The sequence below is a fragment of the Malus sylvestris genome, chromosome 12 (genome assembly GCF_916048215.2).
Source record: "Malus sylvestris chromosome 12, drMalSylv7.2, whole genome shotgun sequence".
In the NCBI taxonomy this organism is placed as follows: domain Eukaryota; kingdom Viridiplantae; phylum Streptophyta; class Magnoliopsida; order Rosales; family Rosaceae; genus Malus; species Malus sylvestris.
In genome coordinates, this window is record NC_062271.1 from 4101805 (window position 1) to 4117591 (window position 15787).

Sequence of the window (15787 nt, forward strand, 5' to 3'; positions counted from 1 at the left end):
GAGAACGGCAAAACTCCTTAGGAGGAGTTCCATGAGTTCAAGCACAACTTAAGTGATGGTTGACACTACAAGAAAACATGGCTTAGGTGGCGATAGACATGCGTCACATAAACAAGAAAATTCGTCACATTTGACTATATGTGACGAAATTCTAGCTTCACAATTTTCGTCACATATACACAGTCACCTATAGTCCGTTTGACGAATTTTAAATTCGTCACATATTTATAGTATGTGTGACACTACTTGCGTCACTTAGTACCAATATGTGTGACAAAGTATGCGTCACAACATGCAACATTATGTGACCTATTTTTGCGTCTCGTATCAAATTTATATGTGATGCTTTTGTCTGTTGAGAGTACAACCTCTCACAGCAACAATGTACCAGATTAAATGTTTACTTAGCTATTAAGCTTAGCATGGTTAGTGATTAGTTGTACATTATGCTTAGCTAGCACATATGGTTGGGATAAGATATTTATGTATAAATACCTTATGTAATGATCGGTTAATGTTAATCTTATTTTACTCTCTTTCTCTACAATTCTCTCTCTCTCTCTCTCTCTCTCTCTCTCTCTCTCTCTCTCTCTCTATAACTGAAATCTCTCTCTAGATTCTCAGTTTCTACATGGTATCATCACCATTGTCTAACCGACTTCGATCCTCAACTTCCTTCTCTTTCTTGAAACTTTCTTGCGTTTCTTGAATTTTCCTATCTCCCAAACAGGTCGCTCCATCTTGGATTTCTTTCTTTTCGTCCTCAATTCACTAAATTAGGTTATGGCGACTACTGCGAAGTCCTCCAACTCTCCTTCTTCACCTAATTCCCGAGTGAATCTCCCTTCTAGCGAGATCTATAATCTTTCGATCATGTCGATTGGATCGATTTCCATTGAAAATGTTGCTGGAATGATTCCGACGAAGCTCAATCGTCAGAACTACATCACTTGGCGTAATCTCTTCATTCCTGTACTGAAGTGTTTCAAGCTTCTTGGCCTCGTCAATGGTGATGATCTCTGCCCTTCTGAATTTGTTCTCAATTCCTCTGGATCTCGTGTTTTCAATCCTCTCTATGAGACCTGGTGTGAGTGTGATCAAATTCTGATGATCTGGATCAACTCAACGCTCTCCGAAGATCTTCTTCCTTTGACTATTGGAATGGAAGACTCTCGCTCCATTTGGCAGTCTCTTGAGTGACGGTTCTCTAGTGCTTTATGCACACATGTTCACAGTCTTCGATTGAAGATCCAAACGATTCAGAAGGTGACTCTTCCATGATTGATTATCTTAATTCGATCAAAGATATCTCTGATAAACTTACTGCTGGTGGTGAACCAATTTCTGAATATGATCTCGTTGCATATATTTTATCTGGTCTTCCTGATGACTATGAGTCATTTGTTAACTCTATTGAGACTCGCAATGAGTCTGTGACGGCTGATGAACTTCATGGCCTTCTACTGACCAAAGAGATCTCACTCCAAAAATGCAAAACCAGAGCTTCCTTCTCCTCCACTGCACCATTTCATGCTTATGCGGCACAGTCTAACACCTCTGGTGCTTAGTCGAACAAAGGTAATTCTTGTGGTCATTTCCAAAATCGACATTGGTACAATCAGAATCGTAATTTTGGGGGACATAAACCTAACAACTGGAATCACAACAACTCTGGTGGTATTCTTGGTGCTGGCCATTATCGTCAGACATTCGATCAATCCAACTTATCTGGGCACTCTGTTCAATGTCAGCTATGTCTTCAATATGGTCACTGGGCTCCTACATGCAATCGTTTCTCTTAATTTTCCTCGAAGTCGAATGCATAAGCTCTTACTGCAATGTCTGTTATGAATGCATATGCCTCTCTTAGCTATTGGCTTACTGATAGTGGTGCATCTCATCATGTCACACCTGACCCTTCTGTACTCAATTATGCAATTTCATACTCTAGCAATGATCAACTGTTTGTTGGTGATGGAAAAGGTCTGTACATTTCTCATACTGGATCTGCTTTCATTCGCACAAATAATGCTACCTTTAGATTGAATGATGTGCTTTTAGTTCCTCATGCATCTCATAATTTGCTCTCTGTTTACAAGTTTGTATATGACAATTGGTGTTCTCTGACATTTGATCATTTTGTATTCTATGTCAAAGACCTAAGAACTGGGGAAATGCTTTTCCAGGGCCCTAGTGAAAGAGGCTTGTATCCCTTATACTGGAATGCTTCAAATAGTGTCTCTGGGATTGCAATCTCACCAACTGCTCTGATGATTGCTAAGGCTGATTTCCAAATTTGGCATCAACGCATTGGGCATCCTTCTAGTGGCATTTTAAGTTCTGTGGTGAGTAAAAATCATCTTACTATAGTTGGTTCTGTTAATAAATTGTTTATGTGCACAGCTTGTCAATTAGGCAAAGCTTCTAGACTACCATTTACAGCTTTACCTTGTACATCCACTAGGCCACTTCGATTACTTCATACTAATGTATGGGGTCTCTCTCCCACATCCTCATGTACTGGATACAAGTTTTACATAATAATAGTGGATGACCTTACTAAATATAGCTGGCTTTATCCTCTATACTTCAAGTCTGATGTCTTCTCCACGTTTAAGACTTTTATCTTAAAGGTTCAAACTTTACTTGAGCTCAAAGTTCAATGTATAAGATCTGATTTAGGGGGTGAATTTCTAAATAAATCATTACAAAGCTTTCTTAATGATCAAGGTATCACCCATCAGTTGAGTTGTCCTCACACTCCTGAGCAAAATGGGTGTGCATAAAGGAAGCATTATCATGTTGTTGAAATGGGCAGAACCATATTATCTCACAGTGGTTTACTTGCAAAGTTTTGGGTTTAAGCTTTCCAAACTGCTATATATCTTATTAATCGATTACCTCATCAGTCTTCTGTGATCAGTCATTGGGAACTTCTATTTCATGCCTCTTCAAGTATCATACCTTAAAGACTTTTGGTTATGCTTGTTATCCATGGCTAAAATCGTATGCAAGTGACAAGTTGGATGCCAAGAGTAAACAGTGTGTATTTTTGGGTTATAGCTTGAATCACAGTGGTTATAGATGCTTGGATCTTGTCACTAATAGGCTTTACATTTCGAGACATGTGGTATTTGATGAATCTGTGTTTCCTTATCAACATCTCACTTCTCAGGTCTCAGTTCAGAATACATGTTCACATTATCACACCATTGCTCCTATGTCTCTTCCATTGCCTGTGTTGTATCCTACAAAGCCCCATACACCTGCAACTCCCCTAGAGATATTGAGTTCCTCATCAACAGCTTCTCCTAACACAGAGTCCTCTCGTCTTATCTTATCTACCTCAGTTACTTCTCAACCATCTTCTTCACAACCTCTAGCTTCTGTCAATACTCATCCAATGGTTACAAGAGAAAAGGCAAGTATTCATAAACCCAAGGTGTTTACTGCAACCAAACATCACCTTCCATCCATTGTTGATCCTCTCACAAAGTTACGCTCTACTCCATCTACATTTCTCCAAGCATCCAAGCATGCTCACTAGATGAAAGTTATGCAATATGAATTTCAAGTCTTGCAATCGACTGGAACTTGGGATTCGGTTCCACATAACTCCAATTACAACCTTATAGGTTGCAAACAGGTTTTCAAAGTTAAACACAAACCAGATGGTAGTATTGAAAGGTACAAAGCAAGACTTGTTGCCAAAGGGTTTCATCAACAAGAAGGTTTAGATTTCTCATAAACTTTTAGTCTTGTTGCAAAACCTACTACTATCAAGATTCTACTATCTATTGCAGTCAACTATAATTGGTTTATACATCAATTGGATGTAAGTAATGCTTTTCTGCATGGTCATTTGAAGGAAGATATGTACATGATCCAGCCTCCTGGTTTTGTGGATCCTTCCAAACCTTATCATGTTTGCAAGCTTAAGAAATCACTCTATAGTCTTAAACAAGCTCTTCGAGCTTGGTATGAAGCCTTCTATAATGCTATTGTCTCTTTGGGTTTCAGTTCCTCCTACTCTGATACAAGTCTCTTTATCAAAAGAGATACTTCCATTACTTTCATCTTGGTCTATGTTGATGATATAATCATCACTGGAAGTTCAACCACTGAGTGTCAATCCATCATCTCAAGCTTCAAGCTATGTTTCCTGTTTCGGATCTGGGAGATATTCATTATTTCTTAGGCATTGAAGTTCAACGGTCATCCAAGGGTCTGTTTATGCACCAGTCTAAGTATGCTTTAGATTTACTCAAGAAAACAGACATGCTTGGAGTTAAACCTTGTGCAACACATGTGTCTGCCTCAAAACTTGATCACTCAGGCACTCTCTTATCCGATCTTATTTCTTATCGGTCCATAGTTGGTGCTTTACAGTATCTCATATGGACAAGGCCTGATTTAGCCTTTGTTGTTAATCAAGTTTGTCAACATATGCATTCTCCAAGAACTATTCATCTTCAGGCAGTCAAGCGTATTTTGAGATATCTCAAGGGCACTATTGATTCTGGTCTTTGGTTCACTAAAGGCACTCAATACCTCACTGCTTGGTCTGATGCAGATTGGGCAAATTGTCCTGTGGACAGAAGATCTACCAGTGGTTATGTTTTTCTAAGCCCTAATCTCATCTCTTGGAGTGCTAAGAAACAAGCAACAGTAGCTAGATCGTCAACTGAAGCAGAATATAGGTCTCTTGCTCAAACTGCTGCTGAAATAACCTGGGGTGTGCAAAATTCTGCAGGATATCTCATTTCCTTTATTACAGACTCCTACCATATACTGTGACAACAAAAGTGCAATTGCGCTTGCATTCAATCATGTTTTCCATGCTAGGACAAAACATGTTGAAATTGATTATCACTATATCCGGGAGAAAGTTTTACTTGGTCATATTGGTGTGTATCATGTTGCTTCAGCTCTTCAAATTGCTGATATTTTTACCAAGTCTTTAGCTGCTGATAGATTTGCAGATCTTACTCACAAGCTCTCAATTCGATCTCCTACCTTCAGCTTGAGAGGGTGTGTTGAGAGTACAACCTCTCATAGTAACAATGTACCATATTAGATGTTTACTTAGCTATTAAGCTTAGCATGGTTAGTGATTAGTTGTAGATTATGCTTAGCTGGCACCTATGGTTGGGATAAGATATTTATGTATATATACCTTGTGTAATGATCGGTTGATGTTAATGAAATCACAATCTTATTTTACTCTCTCTCTCTCTCTCTCTCTAACTGAAATCTCTATCTAGATTCTCAGTTTCTACATTATCGTCACCCAATATGATGCCATAATGATATAGTTGCACTTAGCAACGTTGAAATCGTCACATATTCCTTTGATATGTGGCACAACTTAAGTCACATATGTTTAAATCAGATACCTATTTAGGAATAATATTGACAAATTAATTGTTTTTTCCTGCTTCGTAATCTAGAATTGCAGTTCATAACAATTATAGGTAATACATCACATTTTCATTAATCAACAATTTAAGCACATAAGTCGAATACATTCACCAAGTGTACGTCCCCAAAATTAAAGTCATGGTAACCTATCTCAAAAGAGAAGTCTAAAACAGCTTAGTGCTAACAAAAGACAGCTTCATGTACTAACAAAATAGAAGCATGCTACGCCAGAATAATGAAGGGCATTAACACTTATAGACAGCTTTGGTGCTATTATAGGTAGCTTTGGTACTAACAAAAGAGAAGTCTAAGACACATTTAGGTGCTAACAAAAGAGGTATACCATGTGGAAACTTGAAACTAACAGCAAAAGACATAATATCGAAATCAGTCCTCTTCCAAATCATGTTCTTCTAGCTCAAGATAAGTATTTTCACCCTCTAAAATATCACCATTTGATTCCTTAAAGTTTTTATTGGTCTTCCCCTGACTTATAACCAAAAAAGCCTTGATTTTTATGAACATATTTTCATCAACATTCTGTAAATCCAATCGAGCTTTTAATTGTTCATTCTCTTGTTGCAATATAAGGAAACCATCTGATAGAAGCTTGATCTGAGATCTCATGTCAGTTAACTCAGAACTTGAAGCCATAGAAGAACTACAACCATAGGTATCTGTTCGAGGAAAAACACCTACACCATTAACAGATTTTCCCTTCCTCCCAAGGTTTTCAACCATGATTCCAAACTCATTATCCAATGACACATGTACAGAATCTAATAAATGACCCTTAGGTGCTTCTTCAGTCAGCTTCTCCCTTAGTTCATCCTTCTTTTTCTTGATGTTATCCTTTCATCATAAAATAGAAACAATTCAGTTTTTTTTTTTTCATTTCAAACATATCCAGCTATAATATGCTTAAGAAAACACAACTTGAGTGCTTGTATGTGATCATTAACTTATTTAGAAGGAAACCACTAATTATAATCAGTCTGTAAATATAATTAGTAGCTTTTGTTTTAATATCAAACTCATTTAAAATGACAAAACTGAGTGGCTCATGAATAACTTACATATTTGTCTTGAGCAACACCATTGATCCACTTGCCGTTCTTGCCTTTGTGGAGAGCTCCCCAATTATCAATCACAGATAATGGATCTCATTTATGCTCAATAATGAAGAAACATGCATGAGATTGCATAATGAATTATTATAAGTACTTTAATTTCATTACCATGTGAGCCTTCCTAGCATGTTGGATGAATGGCCTTGCACCTCCCTTGTGATGATACTTTTGTTTCTTCCTATTATCAGAATTTTTCTTTGAAAGCTCCTACATTAATTACACATGTGATAGATGACAAGCAAAAGAAAAGTTAGTATTGTAGACATGTACAATTTGGAAAGCTCCTACCTCCCAGACTTGTAATATATATTCAAGTGTTTGAGTTGTACATGCATATTCATTCAAATTTAACAAAATAGTATTGTCTAACATCTTTTCCAATCAGTTAGATTCTAATTTCCATAAACACTATATAATACATGTCAAAGCACCTATATATTAAATAAGCTGGTAACATTTATTAAATTATCTATTAGATGATATGGGGTGACTGATGCTGCATATGACTGAGGATATGGGGTGACTGATGTTGCATATAACTGATGTTGCATAAGAATATAAGATGATATGGGGTGACTGATGCTGCATCAGTTATATGCAGTATCAGTCATATGCAGCATCAGTCTTCCTATATCGTCTAATCATTATATTAGACGATATGGGATGACTGATGCTGCTTATGACTGATTCTATGGGGTGACTGATGATGCATCATATTGTCTAATATCCATATGCAGCATCAATCATATGCAGCATCAATCACCCCATAACATCAGTTATATGCAACATTAGTCATCCCATATCGTCTAATATTATCACAGCTTTATATTAGAAAAGATTGGATAGGATACATATCAAAAAGTGGGTAGTAGCGTAAACATTATCGCATAACCAGTCCCAATGACTCTTTAGTTTCCCATTCCATATTTGATCGTTCAGCAGCTTAGCTTGTCCTTTTGCAGGTGTTCCACATGACAAGTAATACTTATACAACCGGTGCCTAAACACAGAGTACAACTTCACCATCTTCTTATCAACATATTTAATAATCTTCGTATGAGATAGGTCCACCACAAATAATACCTATTGTTAACCATAAAATATATGAGTGAGTGCTTGAAATTATTATGAATAAACTGAATTAAAATCAAACTCACAAGCAACTTATCTCGCTGTGTCCTCTTTTCTTGAGGTGAGACCTTCATCCATTTATCATAGCAAACTGGTGAATGAGTCCGAACAATATTCCCTATCTTAGTAGTGAAAAAACCTGATACAACCAGATCATTTGGAACTTGAAGTTTGAAATCAAAGATGACTGGTATCTTCTTCCCACCATTGGCCTCCAAAATATTGTGGAGGCATTTCCCACATGACTTTCCATGTGTCATCTTTTTTGCAATGAAGTCAAAATCTATCTCTATAAATTTCAAAAATAAATATATCTGATCAACGTTATAACTTGTTTAAAACAACATTAATAAGAAGAATTAAATTAATTGTAATTAGCCTTTCTCAAATACCTAAGTTCATGTATGTTGGCTCTTCAGGTGAAGGAGCATGTGGTGGAAGAGATGGTGTTGGCGGTGGAGGAGGTGGTGGTGGCAATGGAGAAGGTAGTGATGGTGGATGCAGAGGTAGGACAACCCTAACCCGTTTCACCCTCTTTCCTCGTTGCATAGAAGTCATCTAGTAAATTGGAAAAGGAAAAATAATAATAGACTAGCATCATAAATAATTATCATTATAAGCATATCGAATACTCTAATTGCACAATCTCAAGTTGAGACTTTCTTATTTAGAAGTGCTTTCCCTTTATAACCAGTTAATGTTTGTATATTGGTTGTTATTATATTCTCTTCAACTAAGTGTAGTGGAGTGTTTCTTTTCATTATTGTATCTCAAGGGGCACAACTCCTTATAGACCTCACTCTATTCGAGCTCTCCTTCCCTCTTTCCTATTAATAGGTGTGTAGTCTTGTAATGATCATCAAGCATGAATATACAAAGTATTTAGAGACACAAAACTACTAAAGTATTCAAATACTCTAGTAGCAAATTCAACAATTTATCCATCTATTATAATTCATATCTATACTAAAATTCAACGAATGTAGATGAATATCTTCAATTAAGTGAAAAAAAAATGTTATGACAAACTCTACAGAGCATCTGATTGTTCTGGTCCACATGGCAACAAGTAGTGTGAATGAATGACTTGACCCATTCTCTAATAATTGGAACTAAAGTGATTCCGACAACAAATCCATTGTCTATCTTCAGTACTAGTATTGGGCCTCAGATTTTGACATAGTTCAATAGGTTGCCATAACAATTTTTCAAAAATTTGTTAAGACAGACATATAACATAACAAATATGAGTGTCAATAAACTGAATTCCATAAATTCAAATAACAGGAAATTCAAGAGCAGCTAGATGCTAAACAAACAAGCAGGGCATTAAGTATTCACACCAATCTAGGTACAATTTTTTTTTAAAAAAAAAAAACCAGCATGCCATTAAGTATTCACACTAATATTGAAAACCCTAATTTAGAAATATACATCAACATCATCCTAAAATTTAATTAAAAACTACAAATGGAAAAAATCTTCCACCCCAATAACACGAGCGGGATTTCCATAGTTGGGGTTTCTCCAATATCTCGAAAACCCAATACATAAAATAAATAAAAAATTCAAAATTTTCACGATTAAGACAAAATTCTAAGAGAGAAATAAAAAAAATGCTGTAATTTCAAGAGAGAGAGAGAGAGAGAGAGAGAGAGAGAGAGAGAGAGAGAGAGAGAGAGAGAGATTTGAGTACCTTTGGATAAGAAATTGGGAGAAAGGGTAGCTGAGATACTAAGTCGCCTTAGGTCAAAAGAGAGTAGAGTGTGATAGCAAGCAGCAGATGGGGAAGACGAAAGAGCAATGGTACTTGCCGCCACCAGCAGTCAGTTGGCAAATTTGGGAAAAGTGAACGTCGGCTAAGAGAGGAAGTGGAGTGAGAGTAGAACATATGAATTCTAACGAGTTGGGGCTTTTGGATTTTATTTACTTTTATGTTTTTCTTTGTCTTCAGTAAAGGAAATGTGATGATTTGCCTTTCCTCACACTAACCCAGGTGGCCTTATCTTATGTTTTGTGAAGAAAGCAAAATTTTCATCACCCAATATAATTCATTGGTCGGTAAAATTTGCTGCCTAAAAATTTGTGAGGAGTTTAAGACTTTTATGTGATGAACAACATTTCAAAAAAATTATGTATCCCACACAAGTATGTATGTGACGCTTTTGTAAAATTCCTCACTTATTACACCAAATTGTGATGAATTTTTGGGCGTCACAAAAAATTTTGTCACCTATTCCATGTTTTCTTGTAATGTGACCGTTATTGTCGGATCGGAAGATCAGAACTAATGCTCATTAAAAACCTTCCTAAGCAAAACTAGTAGGATAAAAACTTGGCGAAGGAAAAAGGAGTACATGGGCCATAGCGTCGACATCCTCGGCATCTTCTGTTTAAGTTAAGTCACACAACAAGTTTTCCAAGGAAAACTTTATAAACCAAAATTATTCAAGAACATAAACTTCAAAAGAAACAAAACAATAACCATAAGGGTCTTAAGAAACTAATAGTTTGCCCAAAACGACCCAATAATCCAAAAATAAAATAGATGTTATCTGAAAAACATTACCCAAAAAAAATAAAAAATCTAAGTTGCCAACATGCCAGCCAATGTGGGCATTCAACTTGAATGCATGGGGGGACGCACTTTTGGGCGTTGAGTTGGGCTTACTTCTGGAAAGCCACTAACAATAAAGTTGCTAGGGTTTTGCAACAACGGGATTGAGGCACCATTTGAGCTTCCATGTAATATAAACATGTTTATCATGAAAAATCACAAACAACCGTTTTCGATTTAATATGCATAACATTATATTAAAGAGGTTCATGCATCATGATGATTTTTCTTATCATGAGGGTTTTGCAAATTTTGCAAAACAAGTAATAAAACGATATGAAAAACATGAAAAAAAAATATGCAATAATAAAATATCATAATCGTGTTCATGCTACAAAGGATGTTTAAACACATAACCGAGGGGTTTGGCCTAAACTTGAAATCATGAAATGTAATAAGATTTCAAATTGCAAAATTGATCCTACTTTCAAAATTCAGAAAACTGAAATTTTATTGTCAAAATGTGAGAAAAACCAATATGCAAGTTTTTTATATTTAGAATGGGATGGACAGAATCGCAGTAACATGAGGCTTTTGCGGAGTTGGGGAATGGAGTTTTTAAGGCGGCAGAGCTTATGCTTCAAAAGGGGACTTTTCGCCACGAACTACATTGCTTCAAAACGACGACCTGGTAGGATTTTTTTTTTTCTTGCGGCTAGAGTGGCTGCAAAAAATATTTCTAGGGTTATGGTGGAATATTTTCTATTGTTTTGTTTTGGTTAAGAATAACAGTGGTAACGTATCGTAGAGAAAAATAATTTGAGAGAGAATGAAGAAATTCTTATTAAAGAATTTCATCTATTGCAATGTGAGGCATAGTCATCGATGTATAGAGGTGTGACTATTCTGACAGATTATACATATATCTCTAATTCAATAGAGATAATCAATTTCCTAATCAATTGAGTACTGAATGACTTATACATTTGTGGAATCAATGGCTCTACAATTACATCAATTAGGCCATCTCCAACCGAATGAGGGCCAGAAGGCTCTCTTTGGCCCTATAGCCCTCTAAGAAATTAATATTTTAATAAACAGTGTCAGGTCATATTTCTTATCATATCTAACCGAGGGGCCAGAGGGCCATAGGCCAAACATAGCCCTATGACATAAAACCGTCTCCAACCGAAGGAACCAAAGGGCTATAGGGTCAAACATAATTTATTATTTTAATTGAATTACTCTGGTTACTTAAATTAAATTACCTCAATAATTTTACGTTATGGATTGTCAATAATTTTTCGAGATAGAATCTCAATAATTTTACGTCTCGGATTTCGAGTGCCACTTGTCAATGTGTGAGTAACTTTGCAGATTTCTTGTCGCTAAAAAATCTCAATAATTTACGTCTTGGATTTCGAGTGCCACGTGTCAATGTGTGAGTAACTTAATGTTTTTAAATGTTGTTTAAGTTCCATGTTGTTAAATATTTAAGGTTGTTTAATATTGTTTAATGTTGTTTAATGTTACCTAATGTTATTTAATGTTGTATAATAGCTTAGGTCGTTATACAAAAAAAAATAGATTTTTTATTTTTTAATTTTGTAAAAAAAAAAATCAAATATAACAGCTAGCTGATGTCAGCAAGTAACCGTTGGATTCAAATTGCTGGATCGGCCCGAGGCTGGCTAGGTTGGGCCAGCCAGTTGGCCCTTTTCTCTTTTTTTGGCCCGGTGGGGCCCACGAGAGCCCTTTGGCCTAGCCCTTGGTTGGAAACGGTTTTCGTGTCATTTCGGGCTATTTTCAGCCCGATGACCCTCTGGTCGAATCGGTTGGAGATGGCCTTAGTGGACAGACGTAGATATCCTGAAAAACATTTATTTTTTTAAAACAAATATCAAATAATGTGCCAACAAGATCCTCTCTGAATCCTCTTTGTGAGGATCTCGGAGATTCGTGAATCATATCCTTTTATCGTAAATCGTGCGGCCAGTTTTTGTAAGGTACTATTTGTGCTTAATTATATATAAAAAAAATTTACTGAAAATATGACTTTAATCCCTCAAATTCAATATTTTCCATATAAAACTCGCCATAATTTTTTTACTAAAAAAACCCAATGACTAGGATCCACCTAAGTGAATTCATTAATTATATATTACTTTACACATTTTACATATTTTAGATGCCTAAAATACCCTTATTTCATATTTGATGTGCACAATTAATTCTATTCAGATTATAAGGAGAGAGTTAATGATTTTTCAAAAAGAAAAATAAGACCTTAATGTTAAAAAATTCATTGCATATTAATATCAAATATGAGAATATTTGGCTTAATTCTATGTATCTGGCATTATGAGTTCATATATATATTTTTATAAAATAAAAATAAATAAATAAATAAAAACCTGATATATGTAATAATACATATAAAAAAGTAATTTACCTACCATGTACAAAAATGTTATTTGATTCAAAATGTGTATAAATATATATATATTTCTGTGTATGTGTATTTATATAATTAGACCATATTAATTTACCTACCTACTATTTGAAATGTTCATTTCCAATGATGCAAAATATTGTATACCAACAACAAAATATTGCATAAACTTAGGAATTGGGTCATGCTTTTGATTTTATCTTTTTACCTGCAAACAATCATATACATATTACTTTATATATTTTTACCAAAAATGTCACATCTCAGTCCGCATAGTAAGATATTGTCCGCTTTGGGCCACGCCATCACGGATTTTTTCTTGGGCTTCTACCCAAAACACGTCTTACTATAGGGAGGTGGGCATGTACATATAAAGAACATCACCTCCTCTCCCTCGGGTGATGTGGGATCTCACAATCTACCCCCCCTTAGGGGCTCGACACCCTCGTCGGCACACTTTCGCCGGGGGGGGGGAGTGGCACTGATACCAAATTGTCACATCCCAGTCTGCATAATAAGATATTGCCCACTTTGGCCCACACCCTCACGGATTTGTTCTTGGGCCTCCACCCAATACACGTCTTACTATAGGGAGGTGGGTATGTACATATAAGGCACATCACCTCCTCTCCCCCGGACGATGTGGGATCTCACAAAAAAAAAGTCCCTAATAGGCTAATATATGTAATAATACATGAAAAGTAATTTACGTACCATGTATACAAAAATGTTATTTGAATCAAAATATATAATCTAGGTTTTCTCAAAAAAAAAAAAATATATATATATATATATATAATCTAGGTGTAGTATATATATATATATTTTTATATAATTGGAACAAATTAATTTACCTACCTACAAATTAATTTCCAATAATTTACCTACAAAATATTATACCCCGTGTGTAGTATAATATCTTTTTTTTTCACTAATACATGGAGAATAATTTACCCATAACAAGAAGAAATGTAATTTGATGTATTATATTGAAAAATATTATGTCATGCCTATATTTATACAACAATAAAACGTGCCTAATATATGTAACAATACATGAAAATTAATTTACCTACAAGTTTGAGAAGTGTTATTTGATTCAAAATATATAATATGAATTTAGTATAATTTTTTTTTAATAATTGGAACAAATTAATTTACTTCCCAATTAATGCAAAACATATATATCACAAAAAGGTTAATTTTTGGTATGATATGGATACAATTAATGAAATGCAACAATTCATATATTTTATTTCACTTTTTCTACAACTTTAAATTTGGAATAAATTTAGGGATTTGGGAAAGTGGCATGGGAGTAAATAAATTGTATTAGTAGGTCAATAGTGTTTCGATGTGGCTGCAGATTTTAAATTTGGGCTTTTATTAAACGTTATATGTAGATGAGTTTTTATCTAGGAATCATGAGTTGTAAGGGCCAAAATCTAAAGCACCAAAAAATTTAAAATGATTTCTAACCGCACGATATAATAAACAGACACAATTCATGGATTTCTAATATTCTCATAAAGAGAATCCGGCGAGGATCCAGGTTCAATAATGTGAAGTGAGGGTTCTACAAACCTACACGGCTACACCACTATAAATTAAATCAATTAAAAAGTAGAGATCTCTTTAGTTGATTGAGAGAGAGAGAGAGTGAGAGAGAGAGATACTACCACATCCATGTACTAGAAAAGTCTATAAGATTGTATTTAGGAGAAATTAGGTTCTCATCCTTCTACTCCATTGATTAAAATCTTTTTTTTTTTTAATTTTTGATCAAGGTCCTTGGGTATTAATAACATCATTAATTATTTCAATAATAAAATATATTTTTTATTTCTAAATATATTCATTTAATGTTAAAAATGTTACAATTAGTATATTTATATTTATGACTAAATTTTTTATCATATATTTTTAGTTTTAGTTTGTACCCATTTTTAATTTGTAATTCTTTTTTAATTTGTACCAATTTTCTTTTTAGTTTTAATTTGTGTCCATATATTAATTTCTTTTTGTGCCCATATTTTTTAAAGTTTATTTGTATTTGTACCCATATATTTTTTTAATTTGTACTTTTTATTTTGCTAAATGTACCCATGCTAATTATATGTACCCATTCATGTAAAACTTTTTAATCTTAAAATGTACTCATTCTTAAATATACCAATTTGTTATATGTAAAATGTACCATTTTTTTTATATAAAATCTATTCAATTTTTTTCTAATCCATTTTTAAACTTATATGGGTACATTCTTTTTTCTTTGATTTTAAATTATATCCATGCCAAGTTTAATCGAAGAAATTTACTAATGTTATTAAGCCTAATATCTTTTTTTTTTTGTGATTTTGAAGAATGTACCCATGTTTTAATACAATAATTTTTTTGGTTAATTTTGATGAATGTACCCATGTTTATATATATACACACACACAATAGTATATTTATATTTTAATATTTTTAATCCCACAAATTATGGTTTTTTTATTTAAAATCTCATTTATATAAACAACTAAAATTTCTAATTTTTAATTTAAAAAATATAGTAACGTACATAGAAATAAATTATCACATTAATTTCAAGGACCTCGATAAAAAATTAAAAACAAACAAGGTTTTAATCAAAGAATATTCATAACTAAGGAGCGCATCCAAAGTATTCCTTGTATTTAATATGTCCTTGCAGTTGCATGAACAAATTGTTGTTTCCCATTTCAACATGGATTGGTATATATAAGATGTTGATCAAAAGTCAGATGTAATCTTTAAAATGTTATATACAGTCCTGTGGGCTAATTAGTCGCACATCAATATCATGATAAACTATTCCTGTATGGCGTAGTCGAGGTTCCAATGTTTTGTAACCCTACTTGTTCTTCCACCTGTTCTACATCTTTAGTTAACAAAAGAACTCTTCACAGTGAAGTGTGACATTTTTCTGTGGGGCTAGTCCTACATATTTAGACTTGGACGAAAATGGGAACTGTGACTTACATGGTGTCCCTATGAGTTGAACTCGAACTCTCCTTTTGGGTGTTTTTTCACCATATTCATAACCAGTTCTGAGCTTTCAGTACGAAGGGCCAC

At 34.4% G+C, this 15787-nt stretch overlaps 2 protein-coding genes across 2 annotated transcripts; one reads left to right on the forward strand and one right to left on the reverse strand.

Annotated features, from left to right (window-relative positions):
• The first annotated feature begins 783 nt into the window (after positions 1-783).
• Positions 784-1568, forward strand: LOC126593630 (uncharacterized). Its single transcript, XM_050259725.1, has 2 exons — positions 784-1087; positions 1249-1568. Exons 1-2 carry the CDS (start codon positions 784-786, stop codon positions 1566-1568), a joined length of 624 nt encoding a protein of 207 aa, XP_050115682.1.
• A 4247-nt stretch (positions 1569-5815) lies between these two features.
• LOC126594332 (uncharacterized) lies at positions 5816-9544 on the reverse strand. The gene is made up of 5 exons (XM_050260579.1): positions 9379-9544; positions 8075-8240; positions 7709-7971; positions 6498-7634; positions 5816-6273 (listed from the first exon to the last, which is right to left on the reverse strand). Exons 2-4 carry the CDS (start codon positions 8238-8240, stop codon positions 7380-7382), a joined length of 684 nt encoding a protein of 227 aa, XP_050116536.1. The 5' UTR covers positions 9379-9544; the 3' UTR covers positions 5816-6273; positions 6498-7379.
• Positions 9545-15787: the final 6243 nt, after the last annotated feature.

What these genes read in the sequence shown, in the direction of transcription:
- LOC126593630 (XM_050259725.1), top strand. Translation starts at nt 784, where the DNA reads ATGGCGACTACTGCGAAGTCCTCCAACTCTCCTTCTTCACCTAATTCC. An exon ending in TCCTCTCTATGAGACCTGGT is followed by an intron (nt 1,088 to 1,248) that starts GTGAGTGTGATC and finishes CTTCGATTGAAG; the next exon opens with ATCCAAACGATTCAGAAGGT.
- LOC126594332 (XM_050260579.1), bottom strand. Translation starts at nt 8,240, where the DNA reads ATGACTTCTATGCAACGAGGAAAGAGGGTGAAACGGGTTAGGGTTGTC. An exon ending in GCCAACATACATGAACTTAG is followed by an intron (nt 7,972 to 8,074) that starts GTATTTGAGAAA and finishes TGAAATTTATAG; the next exon opens with AGATAGATTTTGACTTCATT. An exon ending in CACAGCGAGATAAGTTGCTT is followed by an intron (nt 7,635 to 7,708) that starts GTGAGTTTGATT and finishes GGTTAACAATAG; the next exon opens with GTATTATTTGTGGTGGACCT.